Source organism: Telopea speciosissima, chromosome 1 (genome assembly GCF_018873765.1).
Source record: "Telopea speciosissima isolate NSW1024214 ecotype Mountain lineage chromosome 1, Tspe_v1, whole genome shotgun sequence".
Taxonomy (NCBI): Eukaryota; Viridiplantae; Streptophyta; class Magnoliopsida; order Proteales; family Proteaceae; genus Telopea; species Telopea speciosissima.
This window is the reverse complement of record NC_057916.1, coordinates 13,564,146-13,578,207: the sequence shown is the minus strand read 5'-3', so window position 1 is coordinate 13,578,207 and position 14,062 is coordinate 13,564,146. Positions and strand designations below refer to the sequence as shown.

General features: G+C 38.2%; 1 protein-coding gene across 1 annotated transcript; it reads right to left on the bottom strand.

The window, feature by feature from the left end:
- Window positions 1–443: 443 nt before the first annotated feature.
- Window positions 444–1,128, bottom strand: LOC122660145 (histone H2B-like). The gene has a single exon (XM_043855331.1). It carries the CDS (start codon window positions 1,068–1,070, stop codon window positions 618–620), a length of 453 nt encoding a protein of 150 aa, XP_043711266.1. The 5' UTR covers window positions 1,071–1,128; the 3' UTR covers window positions 444–617.
- Window positions 1,129–14,062: the final 12,934 nt, after the last annotated feature.

Here is a 14,062-nt window from a genome sequence, read left to right as displayed (position 1 = left end):
CCTTTCAGCAGCTGACCAAGGACAAAGATACTTTTTCCTCTTCTGGAATTATTTTTGGGACTAGAATATATATTTTTTTTTTCGTTTCTTAAAAATGAATCAATAAAATAACTTCCTTACCCCTAAACACAAAACTATGAGATATACCAAATGGCAGCAAATGAGCGGCCCTGTTTGTCTCTTTCTGTACACCTTGAATATGAATATAAATGGGACCATGAATTCCCAATAGAAAGACAATATCGACCATTCAAAAAGACGCCAAATTTTTCAAGGTAATTTTCTGAAACCGCCTAAAACGGCAAAGTCAGATATACAAGGCGGACCAAAACGAAACGCAACTCACTTCCCCCATGCTACCACGAAAGATATACTTATAACACAAGCATTGAAGGAGCATAAAAAGCGATGGAATCAAAGAATCAAAAGAGAAAGAATTGTAGCACAAGCATTGCTATGATTAGATGTATCATTTCCAGATCAAAGATCAGTATATTACATCAGAAAAAAACTTCGAAAATCTGGAAAAGGAGGAGGGGAAATAAAAAACACAAAAAGAAAAACCTAACCCTAATTACTTTCAAAGGCACTAAACCCTGGACTAACTAGCACATCATTCAAGAACTCGTAAATTTGGTAACAGCCTTGGTACCCTCGGAGACGGCGTGCTTGGCCAATTCTCCGGGGAGAACAAGACGGACAGAGGTCTGAATCTCCCGAGAAGTGATGGTGGGTTTCTTGTTGTACCGAGCGAGCTTCGAGGCCTCCTGCGCAAGCTTCTCGAAGATATCGTTTATGAAGCTGTTCATGATGCCCATGGCCTTGCTGGAGATTCCGATGTCAGGGTGAACTTGCTTAAGCACCTTGAAGATGTAGATCTTGTAGGTTTCTGTACCCTTCTTCACGCGCTTCTTCTTCTTATCACCAGCACCGCCTTCCTTAGGCAACCTCTTCTCGGCCTTCGGCTTCTTCTCCGCAGGAGCTTTCTCTGCAACAGATTTCTTCTCCTCCGCTGGCTTATCAGCGGCGGGCTTCTTCTCAGCCGGCTTCTTTTCCGCTCTGGGTGCCATTGGAATTCTTGAGGGAAAAATTAACGCAGAGAACGAGAAAGAAAAAGAAAGATTACTCTGTGAGGGGGTCGGTTATACTCGGACAGTTGGTTGGATACGAAAACAAGGAGTTTGGTTTCTTTATTTATAGAGGTAAGAAATAGATTCTAATTGGCAAGTGGAGACAAGCATGGATCGCTGACATGGCACATCTTTGGCCGTCTATTATGTTTTCACATCAACGGTTTTCAAAGTCAGGATAGCGAAAAGTGTCTACCCAGTACCTATACCCTTTCCAAGAGGAGGAAAGCCTCCCGTACAAGTGCTCGTATGGTATTGGTTCACTTTCGTTCAATCGGATCCTTGTGATAGGTTTCGCATTTTCTCTTCAAAGCAAATCCAAAATCAGAATGATATAGATATAAAACTATGTCTGGTCTCTTAATCATATGATGTAAAGAACCCTTTCTTCAACAAATCGACTCGAGGTTAGGCAATGTTCTCTCAGATATAGAAATAGAAGAAGCAGAAGACGAAGAAGAAGAGAATGAGAAGACAATAAGTTTTTTTTTTTTTTTTTTTCGCTCGGCCAGTTTCGCTTGGTTTTCCAGATCCGCCACCTTGCTTCAACCAATCTCCGCCTCTATGCGTGTTAACCTATCTCCGCCACCATGCGTGTTATACTCTCCGCCTTGTGTATGTTATTTTCCTTTTCCCCTTTTCCCCTTTTTCCCTTCTCATCTCTTCCACCATGATCATCGAAACCCCCACCGAATAAGACACAGATGAAGACGATGTCGACGATGATGATGCTGCCGTCTATCCCATCGACGAGATCTGCTCTGACGGCAACGAATAGGTGAAGCACAACATACTTCTCAAAGGCAACAAGAACAGCGAGGCCAAGCCTATCGACACCTCCAGCTACGACCTCACCTTCTGGGACATCAAGTGCAAGGCCCCTCTTTTGTCTGAAATGAAGTCGAGCTCTTGTGCATCGGGACCTCCGGCAATGACTCCGCCTGCGCTCTCGGGTTCTTCAATCGTAGAGCCGTGGACAACCACAGCGAGTCTTATGACTTCACCTAGGATGGCGCCGACGCCTGTGTTTCAGTCTTCAATCCTGGCTCTGGTAGATGATATTGACCTGTGCTCGAACTTGGCTGAGTTCAATCTGATGTTGGTGTTGACGTTGAACCAGCCCTATGAGGTTGAGTTCAATTTGGTCTCGGCTAAGTGCAATTTGTTCTCGGTTGAGTTCAATGTGGTCTCCAAAGGCTCCATCTTGCTGGTTTTGAGGAGTGGTGGGCCCGATCTGTGGGTGTTTAAGGCTTTTTGTCGGCCTAAAATTGTGCTCCATGTATACATTTCAGTGTCTAGTCTCTTTGTCATGGGTGGCCTTTCTTTTTTCTTTTTTTGTGTGTTTGGAGGTGTTGCCCACCCTGGTACTTGTGGCACCGAGCTTAACGTAGGCCATGCTGCTCCGGCCATCGGTCATTATTCATCATCTCTCTCCTGCCATCAATCGATTCTCCACTCGCCGATCCAACAGACTTTTGCTGATTCAGCAAGTTTGTTTGAAAGTAAGCTGTAGCAGTGTGTCGACACGCGTGGGCAGTATGATGTTGGACTGTTTAGCACATTTGGGGCCCCTCCTTTTGGCACGTTCGGGCATGGGCTTAAATTTATCTCAGGCTATAGCCTGTTACCTAGGGATGCGATAGTGACCCAACCCCTAGCCTGGATGACCCAGTCAATAGCATGTGCGACCGAGTCAGTCTCCATTCCTTGGTTTTGGATACTGTATATCCATACCTTGTGCTCATCATGCTATCTATATGTTTTATGTATTTCCTTTTCTTTTGTTTGGTGTTGGGCGCGCATGAATGAATAGCCTTGTTTTCTACAAAAAAAATATATATAAAATTGAAGGAAAAATGTTTTCTGTACTAGGGATGCGCCTAGACACATGGGATGGAATAAATGACCGCTGCCGCCATCCTGAATAACCGAAATGACCACCCCATCCCGTCCTAAGTGTATGGGCGTAGCCTACACCCTGTGTGCTCCCGGGTAGAGAACATTACCCCAAAATAGAAAATCAAGAGGCCTTCGTGAGTGAAAATTTGGTATCGGATCTATCATTAAAAAAAAGATTGTTATTGGATCGATCGAATCAACTCGGCTTGTGATGAATCTTAATTCTGGATGTTTTGATCGAGCTACCTAGTTTGTACTGTGTGGCAAACTATTTTGAAAACTCCAACCTTATGGAAGAGATGAACTCTGAATTAGCCTCATTGTCTACTAGAATTAGATTGTTGTGTACTTTCATTTCTTTTAGGGGGGTAAGGAGAGAATTTTATTGATGAAATGGGGAACACGGGGCTTCATTTACACATAGATCATGGAGCTACGGGGTGGATGATGGCCAAGCTATCATACATGTCAATGACAGGACCTCTTGGGCAAGGGAGTGAGCAACCATATTTGCTTTCCTTGGAATATGAGAGAAAGAACAAACATCAAAAAAGGCAGACAACTGAAGAATGTTCTACACAATGGGAACAAGAGTGGCCAGTGGGAGACTGTTGGAGTCCGATAACACGAGGATGAGCTGAAGACAGTTCGACTCGACCAAAATATGAGAGTACCCTTCTGTAAACGCCTATTGGATCCCTTTCGTAATTGCAAGAGCCTCTCCAGAGCTGCTGGCTGGAAAGATCAATGGTTCTAAGATAGCAAATAACTGGGTTCCAAGATGATCTCTACATATATGCCAATTCCCCTCTTTGAGCTTCAGTTGGAAGAGCAGCATCACAATTGATCTTGAGAAAGCCGGAAGGAGGAGGGGTCCATCTAGGCAATGGACTGGTGGAGGTAATAGGCTGATTGGTGGCTTGAGGCTTGGATGCCATCCAAAACTCCTTGAAAGCTCTTTGAGCGGCTTGGAACACTTCAATAGGAGTCCATGATCTTTTTCCAAAGATGAGATCATTCCTAGCAATCCACAGGTACCAACATAGAAAGGAGCACAAGCTTACGTTTTCAGAAGCCCTCTTCTTGTCTTGCAAAATAAAGGTATCCCAACCTCGAAGAAAAGAACCCAGGTCTGTAGTGATCAAATGAGGGACTGCATAAGCAATGGAGCTACCGAACCAAGATGCTCAAGCAAAGTAGCACTCTAAAAGGATATGGTCGATGGACTCACTAGCACTACCACATCTCGGGCACATAGGATCAGAGGTCATATGGTGGGAGCGAAGACCTTCACCTGTTACAAGGCCTTGAGCACAATCCCTCCAAAGAAAACTTTTAATTTTTGGAAGGGTTTTACATCCCCAGATCCTCTTCCAAACCTTCTTTGAAATCAAATCCAATTTATGAGGTCAAGACGATGAAGCTTGTAAGGAGGCTCGGTCAACCCTTTGGTTGTCAAGAAGATGGTACATTGTCTTAACTGAGAAAATGCCATTTTGAGCACCACCCCAGATCAGATTATCGGCCCTTGGAAAGATGCTAATCGGGATTTTACTGATTTCCTTCACCACACAAAGTTGGAAGATATAGTTTAAGGTGGCAAATCCCAACAGTGATTTGAGTGATCAATGAGCTCATAGACATAGTTTTGGGAACATCGTGCTAGTTTGTCATAAGAGATCTTGAAGTTTCGCAATGAAGGAACTCACTTGTCTTCCCAACAATGATTTGAGTGATCAATGAGCTCATAGACATAGTTTTGGGAACATCGTGCTGATTTGGCATTTAAGATCTTGAAGTTTCGCAATGAAGGAACTCACTTTTCTTCCTAAATATTCACACTTTCTCCATTTCCTATTTGCCAAATCAGACCCTCATTGAGAACTTCCCACCCTTCTAGGATGCTTTTCCAAGCCCACGATGGATTGTTACCTTCTCTAGTGTGTGCCTTGAGAAATTTGGCCCAAAGAGAGCTTGAATTTGACCTATAGTCTCTAAGCCACTTTACACAAGAGAGCTCGATTGTGTAATAAAGGATCCTTCAATCCCAAGCCGCCTTTTTGTTGGATCTACATAATCTTGACCAAGAAAGCCAATGGGTCTTTTGTTTCCCTTCTACTTGACCCCAAAGGAAATTAGAAGTTACCTTCCTGATATCATTGTGGTGTGAAACTGGAAGTTTGAAGTGGGATCCCGCATAAATGGAGATAGAACAATCCACATATTTAATAAGCACTTCCTTCCTAGCATGGGAGAGGAGGTGATTCTTCCAACCTTGAATTCTATTGTACACCTTCTCTTTAACATCCTTAAACAACTGGGATTTGGAAGATCCAAAGTCTATAGGAAGACCAAGATATTTGAAAGGGCCATCACTATACTTAATCTTCAGGATTCTAGAAAACCACCTCTTGATCCAAGAGGGGGGGTGTTAGGGCTAAATGTGAGGCTAGACTTCTCAAAATTAATGGATTGACCACTTGCTGCACAATATAGCTCCAAGCAAGCTTTAAGGTTATGTATTTCCAATAGGTCGACCTTAAAAAATAGAAGACAATCACCAACAAATAATTATTGAAATAAAGGAGGGGTTCTATTGCGGACCTTGATGCCATAAATGAGATGCATGTCCTTGGCCTTGGCGAGAAGAGAGCTGAGAGCTTGAAAGTATAAGATAAAAATAAACGGAGATAGAGGGTCTCCTTGTTGAATACCCTGGAAGGGACAAAAACTCCTCTGTCTGTTCCATTCACCAAGATATTGAAGGACACTGATGTGATGCATTCCATGACAAGAGATACCTACTGCACACTAAAGCCCAGCTTAAGAAGAACCTCCTTGATGAACAGCCATTCCAAACACAATATTAAAAAAAAAAAAAGGATAATCTCATTGAGGGAAGGTCAGAAATAACATCCTCTAGATGAAGTGCATATGAAAGCTCATCATATGCAACAAAATTTTTGTTGTATTGAGAACAAAAAAACTTTAGAAGCATAAAACTGGATATGAAAAATTGAAACACTAAGTATATAAAGTCTCGCACCTCAAAATTGATTGGGGAGTTTCCTCAAACAATAACTTCATGGGTTGGCAATGGATGTTGAGACAATTTTTACAAGAATAAAGTTAACAAATGTAGAAAATCCCTTTACATAATTTATTCACATCTTTATATCTACTTGCCCTAGTATGACGAGCACCCCATAAGAATACACGCATGTGAAACTGAGGAAGCCCATAGCAACCAGCTGCCATCATTCCCAACCTTGCCTAATAATCCATAGCAATAAAACGACCAATAACATATTTTCCAAGAAAACCACCGACAAACTTTAAAATGTCAACTACAACACAATATTATTGTAAATGATGAAGTGTTTTTTCCAGTTTGCAAAGGGTTTTGCTCATCATATGTAGCTACAGCAAAATATTGTTGCATATGATGAAGTGTTTTTTCCAGTTTACAAGGGTTTTGCTCATCATAGGCAATAATATTTTGCTATATTGAGAACAAAAAAACTTCAGAAGCATAAAGCTGGATATGAAAAATTGAAACACTAAATATGTAAAACCTCACACCTCAAAATTGGTTGGAGAGTTTATTCTAACAACAACTTCATGGGTTGGCAATAGATATTGAGCCAACTTCTACAAGAATAAACCTAACAAATAAAGAAAATCTCATTACATAAATCATCCACATATTTATAACTACTTGCTTCAGTATGACGAGCACCCCATAAGAATACACGCATGTGGAACTAAGGAAGCCCATAACAGCCAACTGCCATCATCCCCAACATTGCTTGATAATTCATAGCAACAACATGACCCACAATATATTTACTACTAAGAGAAGATTAGAATAGCATCCTCTAGATTAAGTGCATTTTTCAATTTGCAAGGGTTTTGCTCATCATATGCAACAATAATTTGTTGTATTGAGAACAAACAAACTTCATAAACATAAAACTGGATATGAAAAATTAAAACCTTTAATATGTAATGCCTCGCACTTCAAAATTGGTTGGAGACTTTCCTCTAACAACAATTTAATGGGTTGACAATAGATATTGAGGCAATTTCTGCAAGAATAAACCAAAAAATGGAGAAAATCTTTTTACATAATTCATTCACATCATTATAACTACTTGCCTCAGTACGACGAACACCTCATAAGAATTCACGAATGCGGAACTGAGGAAGCCCATAATAGCCAACTGTCATCACTCCCAACCTTGCCTGATAATTCATTACAACAAGATGACCAACAACATATTTTTCACTGAGGGTAGGTAAAAAATAGCATCCTCTATATGAAGTGGTTTTTTCAGTTTGTAAGGGTTTTGCTCATCATATGCAACAATATTTTGCTGTATTGAGAACAAAAAAAAAACTTCAGCAGTATAAAACTGGATATGAAAAATTGAAACACTAAATATGTAAAGCCTTGCACTTCAAAGTTGATTGGGGAGTTTCCTTTAACAACAACTTCATGGGTTGGCAATGGATGTTGAGGCAATTTCTGTAAAAAATAAACCTAACAAATGAAGAAATCTTCTTACATAATTCATTCATATTTTTATAACTACGTGCCTTAGTTCGACAAGCAGCCCATAAGAATACATGCATGCGGAACTGAGGAAGCCCATAGCAGTCAGCTACCATCATTCCCAACATTGTCTGATAATTTATAGCAACAAGACAACCAGTAACATATTTTCCAAAAAAACCCACCGAAAACTTCAAAATGTCAACTCCAGCAAAATATTATTGCATATGATGAAGTGCTTTTTCCAGTTTGCAAAGGTTTTGCTCATCATATGCAACAATATTTTGTTGTATTGAGAACAAAAAAACTTCAGAAGCATAAAACTGGATATGAAAAATTAAAACACTAAATATGTAAAGCCTCGCACCTCAAAATTGGCTAGGGACTTTCTGTTGGAACTGCTTCCTCTAAAAGGTTGATCCTGTAGAAAAGGGAAGAAATAATATGTACATCATACAAGAGCTCTAACACAGCATACTATCAAAAGGGGGACCTGGGTGGATAAATAATTCAACACCTGCTCGCTCACAGGGGGACTCGATGTCGTGACCCTGCCTACTCTGATACCATGTTGAAACCGCTTCCTCTAAAAGGCCGACCTTGTAGAAAATGAAGGAAACAATATATATATATCATACAGGAGCTCTAACACGGTGGACTATCCAAAGGGGGACACGGGTGGAAAAATAATTCAACAGTTTCCTCTAATAATAACTTCATGGGTTGATAATGGATATTGAGGTTTGTTCTGCAAGAATAAACTAACAAATGAAGAATATCTCCTTACATAATTCATTCACATCTTTATAACTACTTGCCTCAGTACGACGAGCATCCCATAAGAATTCACGAATGTGGAACTGAGGAAGCCCATAGCAGCCAACTGCCATCATTCCCAACCTTGCCTGATAATTCATAGCAACAAGATGACCAACAATATATTTTTCACTGAGGGAAGGTCAGAAATAACATCCTCTATATGAAATGTTTTTTCTAGTTTGCAAAGATTTTGCTCATCATATAAAACAATATTTTGTTGTATTGAGAACAAAAAAACTCCAGAAGCATAAAATTGGATATGAAAAATTGAAACACTAAATATGTAAAGTTTCGCGCCTCAAAATTGGTTGGGGAGTTTCCTCTAACAACAACTTCATGGGTTGACAATGGATGTTAAGGCAACTTCTGCAACAATAAATCTAACAAATGAATAAATCTTCTTACATAATTCATTCATATCTTTATAACTACTTGTCTTAGTTCAACGAGCACCCCCATAAAAATACACGCATGCGGAACCGAGGAAGCTCATAGCAGTCAACTACCATCATTCCCAATGTTGTCTGATAATTTATAGCAACAAGACAACCAGTAACATATTTTTCAACAAAACCACCAAAAAACTTCAAAATGTCAATTACAGCAAAATATTATTGCATATGATGAGCAAACCCTTGCAAAAAATAATATTTTGCTGTAACTGGAAAAAGCATTTCATCATACACAATGATATTTTGTTGTATTGAGAACAAAAAAACTTTAGAAGCATAAAACTGGATATGAAAAATTAAAACACTAAATATGTAAAGCCTCGCACCTCAAAATTGGTTGGGGACTTTCTGTTGGAACCGCTTCCTCTAAAAGGCCGACCTTGTAGGAAAGGGAGAAAATAGTATGTATATCATACAGGAGCTCTAACACGGTGGGCTATCCAAAGGGGAACACGGGTGGATAAATAATTCAACACCTGTCCGCTCCCAGGGGGATTCGATACTGTGACCCCTGCCTACTCTGATACCATGTTGGAACCGCTTCCTCTAAAAAACCAACTTTGTAGAAAAAGGAGAAAACAATATGTATATCATATAGGAGCTCTAACACGGCGGACTATCCAAAGGGAGACACAGGTGGATAAATAATTCAACACTTTTCTCTGACAACAACTTCATGGGTTGACAATGGATATCAAGGCAACTTCTGTAAGAATAAACTAACAAATGAAGAATATCTCCTTACATAAGTCATTCACATCTTTATAACTACTTACCTCAGTACGACGAGCACCCCATAAAAATTCACGAATGTAGAACTGAGGAAGCCCATAGCAGCCAACTGCCATCATTCCCAACCTTGCCTGATAATTCATAGTAACAAGATGACCTACAACATATTTTCCATTAAGGGAAGATCAGAAATAACATCGTCTATATGAAATGCTTTTTTCAGTTTGCAAAGATTTTGCTCATCATATGCAACAATATTTTGCTGTATTGAGAACAAAAAAAACTCCAGAAGCATAAAATTGGATATAAAAAATTGAAACACTAAATATATAAAGCCTCGTACCTCAAAATTGGCTAGGAAGTTTCCTCTAACAACAACTTCATGGGTTGGCAATGGATATTAAGGTAACTTCTACAAGAATAAACCTAACAAATGAAAAAAATCTCCTTACATAATTTATTCACATCTTTATAACTATTTGCCTCAGTACGACGAGCACCCCATAAGAATACACGCATGCGAAACTGAGGAAGCCCATTGCAGCCAACTGCCATCATTCTCAACCTTGCCTGATAATTCATAACAACAAGACGACCAATAACATATTTTTCAAGAAAACAAGCAACAGACTTCAAAATGTCAACTACATTTTCCATTAAAACAAACTTGGGTTCCAAAAAGGTGACAATGTTCATAAATACAACCAATTAGTGGTTTTTGGGGTCCGCCAAAGGTGCATCTTTGTTTTTAAAATTTACATATATGTATATGTACTTTTAAAGTGAAAGTGGAATTCATCCTTTGTTTTTTCGTTTCCATTCACTCGGATCTCTTCTATTTCATCTATTTGCCCAGATCTTCCTTTTCTTCTGAACAAAGGGAAGGGTAAGGGTCTTTTATGCCAGAGTGAGTCGACTTTTCTGTCTATCGAGAAAACGTGAAATGAACAATTGAATACCTTATTACTAGCAAGAAATAGTTGCATTTGTATGCATATGTTATTTTATCAATTGTATTAATTACTTATTAAGCTAATTTTGCTCACTCCCATTGTTATTGAATTTTTTCCCCCCATATCGATAGTTAAAACCTTTGAAAGTGGTTAGACTTTTTGACTGAATCTTTTGTGCAAAGATTCCTCTTTTTTTTTGGTAGTGTCGATTTGATATAAGAGTCTTAGAATTGAAAGACACATATTGTGGGTATTGTCTTTTTTATGCGTTGAAACTATGACTGTATGATCTAAACTAGTCCTAAATGTGTTCGTGGATAGTTTAATTAAATTTTATGCCTTCAGACATATTTATTAATTAGGCTGTCATACTAGTAGCTTTGGGTCCTACTTGGGTATCGAGGTGTGACAAAAACATTCAAAGTAATAGCGGTATGCATAAACTTAGCCCTTTGGCCCCTTTCCCTGTTTAAACCCATTTGACTCTCCATAACTGAATGGTTGATGGCCTGTATTGTACCAAAAAAGAAAAGGGTTACAATGATTGAAAATAAAACAATTTCAAATCTTCCAGATTTGCCATAGGAGTGATACCCATTGGATAATAACATCTTTTCTTTTTTTTTTTAATGAAAGTGTAATCACACAACCACAAACCAATCCCAAAAGTTTAACCGACTTTTAGGACCGTGGAATGGTGGATATATATAAGACACACCCAATGTGAGACTAAACCCACGCACCTCGCATGTAATACCCCATTTTTCTAAGCATTTATGTTATTTTATTTCAGTTTGTAGCTTGGTATGTTATGTTTTTATATTTTTATTTGGGCCTAAAGTTACAAATTTAATTAATAACATAGTTTTCATTAGTTTATTCCTATGGGTCTAAGGTTCAAATCACCTAATAAGCAATAAGAAGACTTTGTTTTTTTTTATTTTGTTACAAGGCTAGGTCCATTAAGGGTTTTATGGGAAAGTCACAAGGAAAAAAAAAAAAGGAATTTAAGTGGAGGTGTGCAAACCGTTGATAAGAGGGGATGAGACCATTATGTTACTAAGAAGATAAAATAAGGAAAGGATAAGATATGGAGGGGCATAAGGGAGATTTCAAGGTTGGAAATAAGTTAATGAGAGGATGAAATTAAGGGAAGAAGAAGATATGGAGGGGCATAAGGGATATTTAAAGTGGGATAAAGATCAAAGAAAGGGAGATTAAAAGAGAGATGGGAAGAGAGAGAGAGAGAGAGAGAGAGAGAGAGAGAGAGAGAGAGAGAGAGAGATAGGAGAGAGAAAATCAAAGAAAAAGAAAAGAGGGAAGGAAAATCGTGGAAGGGGGGAGTGAGTCCTTTTGGGATTTGAGTGTCCAAATTCTAGGGTTTTGTGAGAAGATTTCCAAGGCTGAATTGAAGATTGGAGCTTGGAATATGGTGGAGTGAAGGGCTAAAGCTAGGATCAAGACTTGGTATTCTTCAACAAGGTAGGTTTTCCATCCTGGAATTCTGAATTTTTGTCTCTTGAGAGAAGATTTCATAAATAAAATGGAAGAATAGGGCTTTGATGCTTGAGAATACATTATGAATTTTATATGGATTGAGGCATACATTATTCATGTTATATTGATGTTTTTCTAAATTTAAATCATGGTAGTGAAGCATGGAAATTTCGGATACAAGAGGTGATGAGAGAAAAACTAACTGATTTTTCTTGTTTTCGAAATTTCTAGGTTGGACAGAACAGTAGCCCAAGATTGTTCATGTTATCTACCATAGTTAGGGATCGATTCATGGTCTTAAATAATTATTGGGAGTATATTTATGTGTTAATATGATCTCCTGAAATTTTTATTAAGAAATAAGTTCATTTGATATGTTTATAAATTCGTGCTCACAGACAGGTCATTAGGGTAGTTTTCTGTACTCGAGATTGAGAGATGTGTCAGAGGTACTTCTACTTTGAATTTTAATCTAATTTTTGGACTAAATGAACTTTAATCAGTCTTATAAATTCTCAAAAAAGATTGAAGACAATTGACTCAGGAGAATGGATTTAGAATTTTTACAAGATGATAGCTCCAATTCTGTCTTAGTCAGAAGGGTGTTTTTGAAATATTTGAAACTCTATGTTGGGAGGGGTTTCAAGATGTATGGTCCTATTATGAAATAAATACATGGATGTTACCTTTTAGTAGGCACTGACCTTGTTCAATATTAAGTACATTAAGTATTTATTTTGTATTTTTATATCACTTTAGGTAAAATAGTGACATAACAGAATTTTACAATTGATGATTTCTACTAGAACCTATCTTGGATTGAATAGATTTTGAGCTTGTTTGAGGATCTGAGATAAGAACCCTAAGTTTTGGGGGTTTTATTTGAAGAACAAGGACCCTCGAAAGGCCGACATTAATTGGACGATCGGAACTTGAAAGTGTTGGTAAGGAAGCATTGTTAATCGATGGTTAATATTGTAGATTGAACACATATATGTTTATGCAATGTTTATGATGATATTTAGTAAAGATTTCTTGATATGACTATGTTAGGTCTCTATATGCTTGAATGTTGAATGATCTTATGATTATTAATGGTAATGTAAATGGTACATGATTCTATGAATAATGACTAAAAATGATTAACAAATAATGAAAATGAAAATAAAGTTAAGTGCCGACGGGCACGGCCAACATACGACCCAGTGCTCATGAAGTGCCTATGAAGATGGGTGTTGAGGCCATCACTGAAGCCATTCCAGTGGTTTGTAACTGGAGCCATTTCGATGGTACGGCTGAACCCATTCTAGTGGTTTGTAACTAGAGCTACTTTGGTAGTACGTCGGAGATATATTGGAAGAAGATCTAAGACTGAAATGAAATGAAAATTGATAAAATGAATGAAATGTTACCGGTAGATAAATGATTGAAAGATTTATGGAAATTGACTGATTAAATGATTATTATTCAAATGATAAGAAATAATACCATGTTTATGGATAGAAAATGAAATTTTAATTGCATGTTATATTGTGAGCATGATTGACAATGTTATTTCTTACTGGGCGATAGTTCATTCATCAAATGATAATCTTTTTACAGATAAAACAGGCATGAATAAAGGCAAGGGCATTGCTATTATTGAGCAAGATGAAGACTGATGATCTAAGGATCATTTTGGAGTCTATTACTTTGAAATAGATAGAACTCTTCTGTCGTAAAGGATACTTATGTTGAAGGAAAATCTTGAACCCGGATGACTATAAATTTTTTTTGAAAGTTCAGTTCTTCTCCTTGGAGAGTATGGATTGTAGACGTTAGAGCCATCAATACCATGTTTTAAGTTTTAAATCGTTATCTTCCGCTTGCTATTATGTCTTTAATTTTATACACTTTGATTATATTGAATGCTTGGCCGAATGTTTTCCTGTGCGGTCTGATTTGACTCTGGTGTCATGGGCCCCATCTGGTCCTTGGATCGGGGTCGTTACATTGCACACAACACAAATTTTTTTGATGAAAGGA

What these genes read in the sequence shown, in the direction of transcription:
- LOC122660145 (XM_043855331.1), bottom strand. Translation starts at nt 1,070, where the DNA reads ATGGCACCCAGAGCGGAAAAGAAGCCGGCTGAGAAGAAGCCCGCCGCT.